This window comes from Antrostomus carolinensis, unplaced genomic scaffold (genome assembly GCF_000700745.2).
Source record: "Antrostomus carolinensis isolate BGI_N321 unplaced genomic scaffold, ASM70074v2 scaffold6099, whole genome shotgun sequence".
NCBI lineage: Eukaryota > Metazoa > Chordata > Aves > Caprimulgiformes > Caprimulgidae > Antrostomus > Antrostomus carolinensis.
The window spans coordinates 101816-119156 of NW_010339293.1; the positions used below are offsets into that span (position 1 = coordinate 101816).

Genomic DNA, 17341 nt, shown 5'->3' on the forward strand with positions numbered 1-17341 from the left:
GTCCTGCCTGCTTGCTGGGGGCAGCTGCCGCGGGGAGCCGGGTGGGCCACATGCTGCTGGGGGAGGAGGAGATGCCACCACCACTGAAGCCCAGCCCTGCCAGCAAGGTGCTGGTCACCACTGAGGCCATGGTGGCCTGGCTGCCGCTGGAGGAAGGCCCCATTCCTGTGGCCATGGACACGAAGGAGAAGGGGAGCCCTGAGGAGGTCCAGGTAGAGGAGCCGGAGCTGATGGGAGCCATGTCAGCTGAGGAGGCAGGAGAGGCCGTGGGCTTGAGGAGGTCACCGGCAGCAGAGGGGAAGAAAACACAGCAGAGAGCATCAGCAGGAGCCCTGACATGCTACACGGGGTTATTTTTCTTTTGCTTTTCCCTCCCTTTCCACACACATGACATTCTGGTTGCTATTCTCTTAAAATGAGAGACTTACACCAGCTGAACACAGGGCTGAGCCGGGAATGGGACATGCCACAGAGCTACATGGCAAATGATGAGGAAACCTCCCTGCATTCGCTGCTTCCAATCGCTGTTCATCAAAAACGTCTTTATCCTTATCTTTATTTTACAGTGAGACCCTCTCCACCCATGTCACCAGCAAGTTGTGAGTAATGTTTCCTCTCGGGGATGAGCAGGATGTAAAGGAGTTTAATGAGTTTAGCTGCATTCCTCACACTGCTTTAATCCTCAGAATACAGAAGTTTAAAAATAAGCGTTGCATAAGGGCTGTCCCAAAATAAGGGCTGTGCTGCCCACGTGTGCATCCGCAGCTGGTGGGTCTGCTCTGACAGGGAACTTTGGGTCTTCCCACACGCATTGTGAGGGCCTCAAATGGTACTATTTTTATTTCCTTAATTTACCCATTATTCTCCCAAGGACTGGTACTGCAGTGAGGCATTACTCTCATTAGAAAAGACCTGCAGCACAGGCAGTTGGGCACTTATGAAGGACTTGGAGGGCATCAGGAGCCCTTGGGCAAGTCACCAGGACCTCTATCAGCACCTCCAGGCTGTAGCACCCATGTATCAACTTGGCTTTCCCCGTACTTGTCCCCAGCCACCACCAGTGACCCAGAGCCACTTCCCTCAGGGAGCTGAGAGGAAGCAGGGAATGAATCGTGGTTCATGGACTTTGCATCCTCTGCAACCTGCCACTGTTATTCTAACAAGGTCAACTCAGTGCATGCATACTCACAGGTGGGGCTCTGTGCACATGTGTGTATGCTCTACTGGAAAGAAAAACCCTTAGTATATATAAAGAATTAGACAAGTAATTAACCTTCCTAAATTACATGTGGAAAAAGATGCCAAAGTTAAGTGAGTTGGCTAAGGATAAAGGAGTACTTCTGTGGAAGAGCCGGGGTCAGTAGTTCTGCCCGGACAATGTGACCATGGTCTCTGACTTACTGAAAAATGTCTCATGTTAATGAATTAATTAGCAAGAGGAGCATTAGCTGGAAAGGTACATATCAGATGAGGACAAATAAGGGTTGAACAGGTGCTACTGAACCTTGAACAAAACTGTAAAATGTTTATTTCTGGAACTGAAATTTGTAACTTAACAGTATTTCTGTATCTCTTTGCAATATCCAGTTATAGTCAGGCTGTGTAGCTGAAATGCTGCAGCAAACCAAGGAAGGCTGCTTTCACATGTTATTTTTGACCAGCTGCAATCACAGAGAACCTGAGATCTCAGAAGAAAACCTGTGCTTTAGAGATTTCAAGCCAAAACTTTAAATAAGCATCTAAACTTTTGGATACTTATCAGTGTGAATCCCTAAGGCACTGTGAGATTTGCTTTTCTCTGGCATGTACAGTCTCAAAGCTGGAATGAGTATTAAAATTTGACAGCAGATTTTATATGTCTAGAATACCTCTATACATCATTAAACAAACATTAATCATTCAAATTCAAGCTTTGTATGTGTTATTTGCTTACTAGGGAGTATATAAAACTGGAACAGAATAAAACCAGAAGCAATGTACTTAGAGAAAATTCAACAGTATGAATTCAGTCCATAAATTTGACTGAACAATTCAGCATACCAAATGCCAAGAAATTTAGGTTATGGATAGTTCATGTTAAATAATCTAATAAGGTGTTTTCAAAACTGAAACAGTGCATTCCAGTTTTACTGTAAATGTATCAACATTTCTGATTCTGGAATAGAAAAGTCAGCTTCAGTGACTCATTACAGTCTCACCTGATTAAAATTAAAACAAAGATCTTGTTAAGGCTTTATTCACACAGCAGCAGGTAACCTTAAAGCACCAGAAGAGCAAAGGCACTGTGCGTGAAGCCTTACTCCTGTTGTATATACTTCTGCTCATACAGTTAAGAAAAGAAATTAAATTTATTTCCATAGTCATCATTAAGATTACAAATCCCCTCTAAATGAGTTGAAGATTTTTTAATGAGTGGGAAGATTTTTTTTAACGCTTGATTCTCCAGTGGTCAAAGCCTCTCAGAGTATGAAGCTAAAAAAATTAAACCCTTTCCAAAATTTTTGGTATGTTAAAAAACCTTTTCTGGCAGGTCTGAACAACCACCTCCCCAGGAGAGCCTGGTTCTGCCGCAGATTTACAACATCGTGCTGCCACCTGGTGGGACTGTCACCCCAAATGACCGCTGCCCAGCCACACGCCACAGCGATTTATGGCCACGACTTACCACTCCTGTTTTCACAATTCTGGTCCCCTCGAAAATTCGAGTAGTGTTAGCTGAGAAACAAAAGAACAGCGTGTCAGAAGACTGGGAGAGGAGGCACTGGTAAAATTGCTAAACATCTGCTGAACATTCCTACTACAAAAGAGGTACGCAGGTCTCAGTTTGGAGTAAAAGCAGCTCAGCTCGTTTGGTATTACTCACCTTACCTTGTACTTGTGTCTAAAGACAGATTCATTTGTCTTTAACTACTCAGGCCTGGCAATGCTGGTTTAAGTGCACTGTCAGAAAACACAGGCTCTCCTTCAAAGCCAAGGTGGATGAAAAGTCCTGACTTACTGATACGGGTAGCAAGAGCAGCTGATGATAATAGTGTTTTCTGCCCTTATGGTAATATTATCATAATTCATTGTTATTTATCTCAACTACTACTATAATCAGCCTCTGAAGAATGTTTTGAAAGCTCAAGTGGATTAGTTTTCTAGGTTAGATCTTGGGTACAGCCAAAGATTAGAAGACCAGCTCCTTTTTGGGGAGGCACAGAAGGAAATACAACATCTACTCCTGTTGCAGACGCGTGTATCACTTCCACTGTTTTGAACACTGGGCTAGAGTACCCAAAGAGTATCTGGCAAAACTGTCGACAATGATTTACTCTTAACTGTAATTAAACAGATATCATGGTCAAATTTAAAATATTTTTTCCATTCTATTATCTGCTGAAAGAGACCATAATCCCTAATAAACAAGTTTCTAACTTCTGTCTGGCACTTAAAGTGAAGTCCAAAACACTATTCTGAGGGCCGCACGTGAGATCTTGGTTGGACTATCTTCTCTGATCCCTGCTCTCCCTGCAATGCTGCTAACACTGTGGCATGACACTAGAACGGTACTAAATTGTGTCCACAGTTTGATATCCTTCAGATGCTAAGTGCTAACAGAGTAGGACTAAAATCTCCACATTCTCCAAAAACAACACTTAAAAATGCCTCTCCTATTTTTGTTCCATACACAGCATCAGACCCAGTGACTGAACTCTTTGCTCCACCTTAAGGATTTCAATTTTTAACTCTCTGCTTGTTTTGCTTTTCCATTACCCATTCCAAGGTTTATATATCTATAAACTGGAGTGGGAGAGAGTGTTCTCAGCAGAAGTGATTTTTGCTCTACTTAATAAAAAAAAAGGTAATAGTAAATTCCTAAGAAGTAGCAAAACTTCAGCTCCTAAAAAACTCAAAAAGCATCAAGTTCTTCTACCAAATATCAGCTTTACCAGATTTCTCCAATAAACTTAAAAGGAAATCCATAACAAAGGACAGCTTAGTATCCAATTCTTCAGGTTGCATTTAAATATGTATGTTTTGGAAATCACTGAGGTTGTGTGCATGGTAAAACCTGAACATCTCCACATGTGGTTGTCAAGGTAGAACTGATCTCCTTTCTACTTTGCAAAAAAACAGACACTGATCAGACTCACATTCTGCTACAGCTGTGCCTCTGATGCATAAGCAGTCTCTGATGAATTTGTTTTAGAAAACTAGTACCAAGAAAAGCTCTGAATTTTCCTAAAATCTGATGAACACTGCCAGCAGAGAGGGGTAGGCAAACTCCCATCACTAGAAATAGGGCTCTGGTAAAAGTCACTGGCCACAATCTGAAATCAGCATTGTCTACACGCATTCAAATATTTTCTGAAACCATTCCACACGGTAATTGCACTCTGTAAAGAAAATGTTAAACACACAAAGACTCATAACGTAAAATATGTATGTGGGTTTTTTACCTTGAAAGAGCATAGTCTGGCTAAAGTCACTACGCATTTCATTTCGGCAAACTGCTTGAACTCTGAACAGATAAAGGATGTCAGGTGAGACATGGCTAATGATGGCCTTCTGTTTAAAAAAAATAGATATTATTCAGTTTTTCACCCCCACAGTACTGTCCACGATCAGTTTGAAAAATATAAAGCATTGCGCTAACACAGGACATTTCTGCCATATAAGACAAAGTTATTTCTAAACAGAAATATTCACTGGTCACCTGGAAGAGATCAAGGTCAAGGTCAAAGGACTTCCCTGGGATAAAAGTGATGCACCCAGAGTCTGCCGACTCTGCCCGTGAGAAAGAAATTAACATGTCCCACATCTCCTCTCACAACAGTTTTCATGCCTGAAAGTCTCTGCTCTCTTCAGAAAAACATATAAACCAAATCATTTGGCCTCACAGATTTTTATAGGTGGATATCCAAGTCCCAAATCTGGGATAAGCCTAGAAAATTCACTGTATGTTCAAAATGACTACTTACTTTGCAACAAATTGGCTACGGCAATTTGATGCTGGTGGCCTGGGCAATATGATGACTGGGAACCCTGGGCTGGGATGTTCCTGCGTACTTCTACACCTGAGACACTGTCTTGCTGCCTCCCAGCTCCTCTTTTTTGTTGCCTTAGTCCATGATCACCTAAGTTCATGTCTTGCAGCAGACAGCAGCAGTAGCTGTGTGGGTCACTTGAAATACCAGTGATCTCTGTAGCAGAACACTGCCTAGCTCTGTTTCAAGATGGGACAGCCCAGCTGCTTCTGCCAGAGCACTGAAAGCAAATTGCACTTTCCCCTGAAAAAAGAGTTCCGTTTTTCTTTTGCCCCTAAAATAGACTAAGCTGTCACTGCTTTCTTAACCTCCAAGTTCTGCTGCACAGCACAGGGTCTCACTGCAATTTATTTCCAAGCTATCACTCCATCATATTCCCTGCACTTTTAATTATTTCTTTTACATAAAACAGTTTGCTTTCAATATGCCCACCTCATTTTTGCTGATTAAGGCTCTCCTCCTTATACCTGATTAAAAAAAAATCTCCCTTAAGTTATGACAAGAGAGAGGTTACAATATATCATAACCTTGGGTGCCTTTCAATACATTCCTTTCTGATTTTGTGAGGCACATCATTCCCTAATGTGACCCAGATAACAATGTCTAGTGGGGAAATTGAAAATATAAATGGAAATGAAGTAAAAGAATCTTCGTCTAAGGGAATAAGAGCAGTATTATTGTATAACTGATTGAATGGGCCCAGAGGATTGCGTATTTGAAAAAAAAATACAGTAACAGTCATTAGGAATAACACTCTGTGCTGCTGCATTTTTCATGTGCATATACAATTACTGATTTCATTATTCTAGAGGCTTTCTTTGATTAACAATAAATGGAGGCCTTTCAAACCTGAATATGTCACTTTGATTTTATATGCGGAGAATGTTAAAGATGAGTACAATACTTGCTTCCACTTAGACAAGAATGACAAGCAGATAAAATCCTAAATGGAGGAGACAGACCGGTGTTTCCATCTGTGCTGGAACTGTCTTACTCTTCCCTCTTTTTCTCCCCCTGCCAGATGTAGGGAGTGCTTGTACAGGGCCAATGCAATAATCTTCTAGCCCTGACCATGCAACTCCTACTGCCGGCAGCACTTACTGATCAGGAACTGCTCCAAAGTCTGCAAGGGACTATGCAGAGTGAAAAGCTGAGCCCAGGAACAGATTTTGGGGGATCGGACTTTTAATGTGAAAATCTGTGAACTGAACACAAGCCAAAAGGTATTCAGAGCCTAACTATTTCCCGAGCCAGCTGCTTCTCAGCACCAGTATATGAAAAACCGTCTGCAGACTTTGTTCTTTATGCACTCACATAAACTATAACACTCCAGTGTTTTGGGTAGTCTGATGGGCAACGTTCAACTAACACTGACCATTTTAATAGCAATTCATTGAGAGTCAAACACTAGCCTCTCTATAAGGTAACAACTGCTTTCTTCCTCTATATCCTTCTACTGAGAAAATAACAATATAAGAGTAGCTTGACACATATGTCTGGGGTTGATGCTGTAGTTTTACCAGGTCCTTATCACTGTCCTTGGTGAAAGTCTTCTCCTTTTCATCTTCATTTTTAGTCCAGCTATATGAGATCATGTAGTTCATGATCGGAGGGTGGTAGATGGTTTCTGGTTGGTTCCAGGTTACAAGTAATGCCGTCCTGTTCACAGGCTGCACTTTCATGTTGACTGGGGGAGTGCTGCAAGCTGAAAAACAGAAGGAAAAAACATTAAGCTCTCCTAAATAACTGAGAGAAAACAAACAGGAAGAACTGTGTCTCACTAAGAGCCAGGTTTTTTTCTTTAATGCCCTTGCCTACAGTAATAGCTTAGACTGCAATTCACTGAGACCAATGGGATTTAATACCACCTGCAGCTGCTTTCTGCTCTCCAGAGTAAAGGGAGCGAGAGAATCCATTCTCTGCAGGCAAGTTGCTTAGTTCTCAACTTGTTTTCAGTCCTGACATTTGCACACACACTTTAACTTAGTCACTTAAGAGCTCTGCACTGGAATATTAAGAAGTCCAATCAACCTGAGCCCCAGCTTCCCTGGCCCACAGTCTCCTGCTGTATGAAGGGGGTAAATACTCTGCAGGCCCTGGAAATAGTTTGAACCTCTGAAAATGTAACATTACTGGGTCTGTAAGTATTTTCCTCTTAACCTAGTACATGAGCAGAAAACTTTCTATATATTTTCCTTCGCAGATTCTCAACTGTTTGTCAGTAAGGTATCACCAGCACAAGGAAGAGTGGAACTTGATGGCCCTTGGCCATCTCCTCCTAACAGGCAGAGGAACTCTCCAGCCAGCTTCTGAAAGCTGTGCCTTCCAACCCTGCCTGCAGCGGGGAGGCACAAGTTACTTCTTACTGAAGCTTAAGTCACCAGGGACATCAGCATAGGAACAGCTTAATCAGTGGGGAAACATGGCTTCTGCTTACTGCAGACACCAAAACCCAAACTTCTCCAGGGAAGACCAAGCCCAGGCTGGGCAAACCCAACCTGTACACTTCAGGAGGAGTGGGGTGCACCCAGCCCACTCAAAGCCGCTGGAGAAAAACACTTTTCAAGCCATTGAAATGTAAAGGTCGAGGTACGAATGAAGAACACTAGATGGCACTCATATGCTACTGAAAAAGACCATCACACACTTCCCAGCTATAAAGAGTTTAGATTTTTTTCCAAGCTTTAAAAAAAATCACGTTTAGAATACACAATTCAGGACAGATTCTCACATTCTCTTTCCCAATATAAACTCTGAACCAAGAAAAATCACTTGCAATGATACCTAAACACATGTGCCGTGGCAAAGGAGCTGGTCTCTTCTGCCAGCGAAAGTCAAAGTGTCACCCAGAGCATCATGCTGACACTGTTTGCAGAATTATTTTTCCCAATACGACTTTTCCGTTTAAAGCCAACACATTCAGCTTGTTTGCGCTCTGCAGGTATGTGACTGCGTGTATATTTGGCCGTTATTTCACTTCTAAAGAGTCCTGGCAGCACTGAAGGGGAGAAACGTCTATTCCTATGCCTGGACATGCAGGTTGGTCATGTAGCTCTGCTGTTACATTACTGAAATAGCTACAGTTCCTAAATAAAAATGATTAAATGCTGTAAACACCAATATTACCAGTACAATAGAAAAATACCTGTCAAATGCATTTGTGCAGTTATAACTCATATTTTGTAGCTAGCCTGAACAAGGGAACATATTATTGCAGAAATAGGCTTGGGCAGGAAAGACCTTTGGTGTTTACTCCTGCCATGAGTGGTGAAAATCTTGCAGTTTCGCAGCAGATCCTCTGCTCAACCCAGAAGGATGATCCAGCAAAGCAAACAAACCCTGCAATACCTCAAATCACTTGTTTCTTGACAAAACAAGTAAGAGCTTCTATTCATGCTGAGTGGAAGGGACCAAAATGGCATTCTGTGGACAATACCACAAAGCTAGAAGCAAGATCTTGGTCTACTGCCTGCAGACCCCTTCCCTCCTGGTCTCTCCTGGTCTCTGTGAGGAGCCCGCAGAGTATGGGATGAAGGTGGCCAGGAGCCAGCCAAGAGGGCACAGCTGAAAGCAGTTGCTGTTGTATTTACAGAGCTTCACGATCCTTGGTATGCCTCTCCACGCTCACCTCTTTCCGCTGAGATAGTCAGATCAATTCTCACTGACATCACTGTTTATTGATAACTGCACCAATAAATCATAACTGCCCCCCTTTGAAACCCTTTGTCATCACAGAATTACACTTCAAAATGCCAGGCCAGCCTTTACTGCTCCACCTAATCAAATCCTATCAGAGATGGGAGCCCAGGGTGAAGGACTACCCAGACCTAAAAGTCCTACCCAGTCCTCCTCCTTCAGGAGGACATGCAGAGATTTATATATTTAAAGTAATCATGCATCAAATTGTTTTAGAAATAATTCAACTAGGTAACCTTCATGAAAGACAAGAGATCTACCTTAATTGCAGTACCCTTCTGAACCATGGCTAGTCAGCTGTTTTTCAGACAAGGACCCCAAGCCATTCTAGGGACAGGGGACTGTCACATCCTCTATTTCATGCCATTCTTTGCTGCCAGCTTCAATGCCACTCAGAATAGCTTGTGTCAACCAGAGGAAAGCAGCAGGTATTTCCCAAGGGTAAACAGGAGACTCACAAGCTCAAACTCAGGAGAACCTCCCTCCCCTGCACCCTGATCTAAGAAGGACACAAGCACTTTTCAGCAGCTGCGTGACTCCAATGACTTCACTGAGACAAGTTTTGACTGGGACAAACTGCATTCAAAGCATGCAAAAAGGAGACTGAATTTACAATACTGATGTTTCACAGTAAATATTACAAAATTTTCATACTTAGTATGACTTTGCTCCAATAACTCCAAGGCACATAGCAGTACCTGTTGTAATTAAGTAATAACCAACCTCTTCTGTTCAGCCACATTTTTTTTTTAAACAGCTTATGAATGGGTAAAAAAGAAATCTTTTTTATAAAATGAAACATATGGTTTTATTAATTTAACCAAACCTGCTCAGGACACAATGGAATAAAAAAACACTTGATCCAATAATTCAATTTGATGATTTAATTAAAGTGATACATAATAATGTAGCAAATGTCTGAAAGGCAAGAAAAAAAAAGTGTAATGATTTGACCATCTATAAAACAACTGGCATTTTCCAGAAATCTAATTTTCCTTTTAATACTCTGTGTGCCTTGTATTTTTAAAAGAAGATTAAAAGAATCACAGGCTCGTCACTCTTCTTTTTTTAGATGCTAAAGAACCTCTACTGATTTTGCAAAATGCAGCTGAAGGACAAATAGAAATGCAGAAAGAAGCTGGGACAGGGAGGGAGAAGTTTGCATCTTCCTCTGAATTGAATCAGGACACACTAAAGAGAAACACAGTATTTTTCTTTTTTTTTTTTTTTTTTTTTTTTTTTTAAGCAGGCTAAATAAGCAAAAAACTCCCCTGTGAATTCATGATTGCTTGAGAAAAAAAAAGAACGGAAACCAACAACCAGCATCATTTCACTTTGAAACAGCACATCTCAGCTATTTTTATAAAAAGTATTACTAATGCTCTCTTTTAAATTCAGATCCTAAGGGATAATGAAAATACTGAAGGGGCTTTCAGGATGTCTTTCTGTGGTGTAGGGCAATATTGGGCAGAGATACCTGAACTGGCCCTGCAGGACACCAAAGCCACCATGTCCTGGCTAGCAGACTGCCCATGCCAGGACCTGGAGGCACTCAACAGGCCAGCACATTCACAGTACCAGGGCCATGCCTCGCAGCAGGCAGCGATGCCCCCAGCACGGGATTCCTTGGACCTCTTGGTGTGAAAAAAATCCTTCATCCTCCTGTCAGGGAAGGTCTGAACTGGGAACCCAGCAAACAAGCTGTCTCCTGTCTCATGGAAAAGTCCTGCAGAGGAGGGAGGGTTGCGCGGGTGCATCTGGAGGAAGCCCTCTGACCTGACACAGGGCAGCCTCAGCCGGCGTTTCCAGCTGTTGGCCATGTGCAGGGCTGTCTAGAAGCTCGACACAGTCTTTTCTCTGCAGATCAGCCCACCGGGGAAGGCAGGGGGCAAGCCAGCATCTTGGCTAGCCTTGTCTTCCAGGGCTCACTCAAGCCTGGAGAAAACCTGTTTGCCATTCGCAGACAAATGTAGCATGCTAATACAGTCCTAAGTGCTGGCCAGGCCAGCCATACAGCAGAGAATTATTTTCTTCATGTTAAAAACATTCCAATGGGCTGGAACAAACAAAATTAATTTAGCAACTCTGCATTCATCTCTCCCATAATTTGATTTGTATGTTGTATTTGGCTACGTAACCTCCACGAGGCTTTCCTAACTGAAGCCTGATAAAGCTTAATCCAAAAGCTCCTGGCAGCTCCATTTCAGAGAGCTGAAAGACAAAAAGGGGCTTATTGTTTTACAAAAATTAACCACTGATATTGAGATACACCCATGAATGCAGAAAGGGCACATAAGAATATTACAGCTTTTTATTTTGTTTTGATTTTTTTTAAGAGCAGCCTACATTTCTCTGTCAAAGACAGAAATGCAAAACCAGACAAACTTTCTGGGTTTTCATCATGCTTTTTGCATATGCTACCTGTGGTTATAAAAAGAGCTATTTAGGGAAAGTTAAGAGAGGGCATAATAACCATATATTTGGTTATTTTTTTGTATACTTTCTCCCTGTAAAACAGGTGCCTCATATGATGAATCCAGTGGCACTGGGCTCAGAGGGATTTATAAAATCCTCTAAAAAAATGTTCTAAGTTAGCTCTTCTATGCATAAAAATGTCACCACTTTAAAGGCAGTTATTTCTAGCTGTGCTATTCCCTCTTTTGGAAAATCCCACACTCTCCCTCCTGCTGCATTGTCTCAGCGATGTAAAACCGCCTTTCCTCTCCTCGGTACTGTGGGACACGTGTTGTGTGATGATACCCTGACAATTTTCAGCACAGAAAAGCAATGTGCCAGTGAAATCCTGAAGCCCTCATGGTGAGATGGGCAGGGATCTTCTGAGGCAATTAATACATGGAGGGAGGTAACACTGGCATCAGGTTGTGTCCATGGACCATTGCTGGATCAGGACTGATCAGAGGAAGCTAAAATACAGGTACAAGGGGCCTTGCTCTGGGCAGCAGCTCCTGGCTGTAAGGTGAGAGGGGCTTCACTTCTTCTTTTCCCCCCTGCTCCGGGTGTGCATGGAATAGCTGGCAGGGAATGGTGTTTCTCTCTTAGGAAGAAGGAGCACAGAGGATGGTAGATGGGGCATTGCTTCCCACATGCTCAGTAAGAGAGATGTAGATACAGGACTTTTTTCCCTGTAAGGGCAAACAAGTTGGTGGTCAAGCTCTTTGGGTAGAGAGAAGGTAGTTCTTTCCCCTCTACCTCAGCACTAGGAAGGAGTTGGAAAAGCCAGTTTTTCAGGACAGATGGACCATTTGCTGCCATTGCTGTAACTCAGCCACAAGTTTCCCAGCTGATTTCAGAGAAGCTTGAAAACTGTCAGTGATGCCTGTGCTATCAGCAAAATACTGCACCGAGTTCACTCAGCCCTGCAGCCCCCAGGAACCCAACTGCAGACAAGACAAAAGTGATGCCACCAACAGAGAAGGGAAGAAAAATACTTTCAACTATATATATACACACACACACACACACACATATATATATATATATATGTTCCTTCTCATTATTAGACCCTCAAAACTTCAAATAAGTCCTGAAATGCAGAAATACGAGCTATACTACAATGAGAAAACTCACACTTGCTTTCAGTGCCATGCCATCAGCACCATAGTAAGGGAAGCAATACAGTGCCAGATTCAGCCACCTTGCATTGGCGTGACTCAACAGAGATGTCTGGGAAGAGACTCCAGGATCTGTAACAAACAGCAGCATTCTTTGGGCTGTCGGATTCAATCTCGGAGTTCAGCGAGGGCTGTGCTCCCAAAGGATAACAAACAGACTACGAGGATCATATGCAGAGACAACACAGGCTTTAATACATAGAAAAGTGCTAAAAGGCATACTTAAAATATTCCCCCCCCTCTCCTTTTACTAAACGGTTGCAATTTTTTTGCTTTGCTTTAGCATATGTTGTTAACTTCTCAGACTACTTATAAATGACATTATTAATATATAAGGATAATTGCTTTAAAGAGAAGCACACATTTTTCCTTTACCTTTGCCTACACTTTGCCAGCAGGCATTTGCAGGCTCCAGAGCACGCTGTACACACAAATATTTGTGTTGATCTACTTCAATCCACAGGCAGAATGTAGCTAGGAGACAGACTATTTATCTTCCCTGCTCTTACCTTTCACAATGCTTCAAACAAGACAGGGTTGTTTAAGGTGTGAGGGACATTGACAGACCCCACACTTGCTTTATGAGCCCTGTGAAATAACCTCATGAGCAAACTGGCACATGGGGCACTTCTGATGGAGGGGCTCTGGGCAAGCTGGGTTTTACCCCTCTGCTGCCTGCCCATTTCCCAAGGTGAATGCACAACCAGCATTTGGATTCATTCCTGTATGGCTTTCTGTGTAGCATTTGAGTTTCCATGGCATCACAGCAACAGTCCTTGTTTTACTACGTTGTGTTTGAGCCCAAATATTTCATGTATTTCATAAATACTGTTCTTACAGCTGCGGCCTGAATCTTTAGTGGGTGCAGATCAGCCTTGCACTATCAGATGCCATGCTGGGCTGACGTCTGCCAAGGATCTGCCCCACAACTTTTGTGTTTATATTGCACATACACACACACACACACACACACACAGAGGGTGATTTGTGTTTAAAATGTACACCTGTGTCCTTATTTATACAGCTTGTCTGATGCAACATGTGTAATCACATTCAGGAGCACATACTGCATCAACAAGGGGAGAAAGGAGGATTTCCTGCCAGAAGGACATGTATTTGCCATGCTAGCCAAGCATCCCTTTCCAATATCCTGGTGAGGGTTGCTTGGACCAGGGAGCATAGGGAGAACAAGCCAACAGGACAGGTAGAGCATCCCAATACGTGCCTGAGGGACGCCCCAAATCAGACTGGGAAAGCAGCTTCCCATTCATAGCTTCTGGAGGCGTTTTTCAACACAAGGGATGAGCTGCAGGTATTCATGGTCCAAAGTACTGTCAAGACTGAAATTAAAATCAGTACTTCTGTGGGCCAAGCAGCTGGACTAGTAGGTAGGCAGAGCAGAAAGGAATTCCCTGCAGGTGTCAATTGAATAAATCATCAAGCTCCCCTACAAGGACTCAGCTCTTCCAGCTTTAGTGGCAGGGATGCCATACTTACAACTTTCACACTGAATTCCTCTTGCTCTTTTGCTTTGGGCCCTTTATAATGTCTAAACAAGTGTAAGCAGTTACTTATTGTTTATTAATAAATCTACTGGTAAGCTGTCCACTACATTCAGGCATAGATACCCGAGCTGCTCACATTATAACCACACGGAAGTTACTACAGGTGAAAACAGAAGCCTGCAGAACAGGACCTCTGCAAGGGGAAGCATGAGATGTATACTAGGTCTATGTATCACACCATTTTGTACCTCATTTGCTCTCAAAATGGATCAAATTTTTTTTCTTCTGAAACACTTTGCCTTCCACCTGACTGATCTGAGACTCTTCAGAAGGCAGCAGCCTGCCCTTTCCTGCTTTTGCATGACATGCTCCAACACAACCACACACATGAGGACCCAGCATTGCAGAGCAAGACATGGATGAGGTGGAAGGGATCAGATATGCAGAAGGAGCACACTGATTTCTGCCTAAAATGCAATTACAGCAGATACTCAAGGTGCACGTCAAAAGAGACTCTTGCAGCAACAGGTGAGTACATTTCCTTGGAGCGCTGAGGCATAGTGGCAGCTGGGCAGGTCTACAGTGCAAAAAAGATGCAGGGCAAGCAATTAACAGCACAGTGTTACCACCCTCAAGTGCAACCTTTTGCACCGAGCCAGACTGCTGCACCAGCAGAAACCCTAATAACAGTACATAGGTTCATCTGAACCAGCACACTGTAGTAGGGCACTGACCTGACTACAGTACACAGTCCATGAAAAGGGAATGGAATTGGGAAAGGATAATCTTCATAACAAAATTAAATCACAGAAGAAATCCAAGGAAACTGGGAAGGAGTTGTTAATATGTGAAGAAATCAACCTGTGAAACAGATCCTTCCAACTGTAATGGAAAAAATATTGAAAGTTAACTAAAAAAGGTTCTTGCTTATTTTTGTTTTCCCTAAGATATTTAAAGAAAATAGTTATCATTTAGGTTTAAGAATTCTAAGCTAATTATAAGATTTCAATACTGTATCATCTTAAATTTAATTTGCCACATTGTTGTTTTGAATAGATTACACTTATTGCTACAGAGTATTTTGTCATCATTTAGGTTTGACTAAAACACATAAAGGTCATTCTGCAAGAGTAGAACTTTTCTGCCTAATACTCTTTCTGGCCTCCCAGAGAGAACCTGAGGGCATGAAGACACTGCAAAGTTGTTTTGAGAGAGGTCTCATAAAACATGGGCATTTAGAAAGCAAAAACAAATTACTGGGAGTAATAACAGAGGCTATAAATGAGACAAATAACTTGTTCTCATTCAGAAACACTGCTGCCAATGCTCTAAACTATCTGCCTCAAAATGATGTCACTGCACCGAATCTCCAGAAGTCAGACTTCAGATGCTGCTGCAGCGGAGACGCACTCCAACGCAAAGATGCCACGCCATGCAGAAAAGGCAAGACCTTTGTAGAAGGCCTTAGTTTCATCCCTGATGTCAGGAGGCACAAAATAGTGAATGTGAACTGAAGTGCTTTGCTTGAGCAGTGCTGTACTGTTGACTGGATGTTGATAGCTGGAGCCATGCCTCCAGTGCAGAGCAGGCAGGAGGGAAAATCCAAGTATCTTCCATCCACATTTTAGTCGCTTTAAGTTACAAGGACTTCCAAAATGTATCACTACTGCTTAACAAAGAACAGTAAGTTAAACGATTGCCTGTACACTACTACAGAAATGTCCCAGATGTTAATTTAGAGTCCAAAGCTAAGTAAGTGTTACTAGAGTGAATTTATGACTGTTCATTATTTAACATAGTCTAAGATCATAATTAAAGATGGTACTCTAAGGTGAATTCCCACTGATGGGAAACAGCATCATTTGAGACTCCAGCAAAGAGTAATCAGACACCTTTGGGGAAGTAATCAGGCATCTGTGAAAGAAAACTCTGATGTCAAGAGCCCCACACATGGGATGCTTGTTTAACTGTTGTGAGGCTTGCAGCACATTTAATGAGACAGAAAGGTTAAAGGGTTTTTTGTTTTTTTCAGCATTAAAAAAACAAGAGAAAGAAACATTTGATGGTCCTAATCAGCAGCAAAATAAAATGGGCAAATACTGTTGCACATGGGCTACATCCTGAAACAAGGAAATGAAACACCTTTTCCTCCTGAGCTTCCATCCCTACACCTTTACTGAAACAGGTAATGTTTTGTAAATACATCTCTGCTTGATGGGACAACATGTGAAAGTAGTGAAGAACATGCAGAGTCAGGTCCTTGAATTGGATGGACTTTTATGTAAGAATTCTGTTTATTTGTCCCTGAAGAGCAGTGTTCACTATTAAACCGATAAATAATTAGCAATCTCTCTGGCATCGCTGCTTGAAAGCAGCCCATGAAAAGGCAGGAGTACAATATGTGATGTGACAGAGTAACACAGTCCTGAGCCACAAAGGCCAAGCCAGAAAGGAAAAGAGGCAATTTTAACAGAGATAGTCACGTGCAAAATACCAAACACTGCCACTGTCACTACCTATGGTATCTGATGAATATTTTACAAATATGTTCCCAGTTTAATGTCTGTACAGAGAAACTCTAACTTTGCAAAACTTTACATGAATCAGTACTGTAACACTACTGAGCCCTCTTGTTAAATTTTACAGACCTGATGATCTGCATGATTTAACAGCATGATCCACTGTGTATCTTCAATCTCTGACAATTTCATTTTCTTAAAAAATGTTGTTATATATGATGGTTTATTATCAATCCACCAGTTGCTACAGCTACATAGCTGAACACTATTTACCCTGAATGGGATATTTCAGAAATAAAATATTTAAATACGATCTGTATGGTTTCTTGAAACAGTTCAAGGGTCAACTTAAGAATTAAGCTCAGCTCATGGGCTCTGATTCAGCAAAGGTCTTATGCATATGCTTTTATTCCAGGCATACATGCAGTCCTTAAGAGAACTGTTTTAAATCAGCTTTTGCCAACAGGAGGAAGGAATGAGATAATGGAACCAAAGAAAACTCTTCTTGCTAAATACTAACACAAAAGGAAAACTGGAGTTTTCACTCCCAAGTGAAAAATTAGCTCTCTACACTATTTCAAATTAGCTAAAATATTTTCACCATCTTTGTATTCTGATTATTGAAATCACTGCCTCTCTCTTCATTGTCTCTTTAAAATTAAAAAAAAAAAAAAAAAGGAGGGAAAGGAGAGTAACTGCAAAACAACAGGCTGGTAACATTCATATTGGCTAATAAACTGGATCCAAATGCCCTGGCAGTTTTGGTTGACCTAAGATAGCCTTTCCCAGAAAACATTTCATTTTCCAAATGCTATCACATCCAGGGCTTTCCTAAGGAAATACTCAGAGGACTGGCATGAAGTGAGAAACAGTTTCCTCCAGTGTATCTGCAGGTTTTGCTACTGGCCATGGTTCTGTGACCTGAGATAGCTTTGATAGCTGGGAGAAAAGACATTCCT

At 42.0% G+C, this 17341-nt stretch overlaps 1 protein-coding gene across 1 annotated transcript in view; it reads right to left on the bottom strand.

Annotated features, from left to right (window-relative positions):
* The window catches only part of LOC104531017 (protein tyrosine phosphatase receptor type G), a 197527-nt gene that overhangs the window by 77778 nt on the left and 102408 nt on the right, over positions 1 to 17341 (bottom strand). The window contains exons 8-11 of the mRNA XM_029086950.1: positions 6551 to 6735; positions 4443 to 4551; positions 2666 to 2715; positions 1 to 271 (exon numbers count right to left, since the gene is read on the bottom strand). The exon at positions 1 to 271 is cut by the window's left edge and continues 534 nt beyond it. Of these exons, the coding sequence (XP_028942783.1) occupies positions 1 to 271; positions 2666 to 2715; positions 4443 to 4551; positions 6551 to 6735 (615 nt within the window). The remainder of the gene's footprint in view (positions 272 to 2665; positions 2716 to 4442; positions 4552 to 6550; positions 6736 to 17341) is intronic.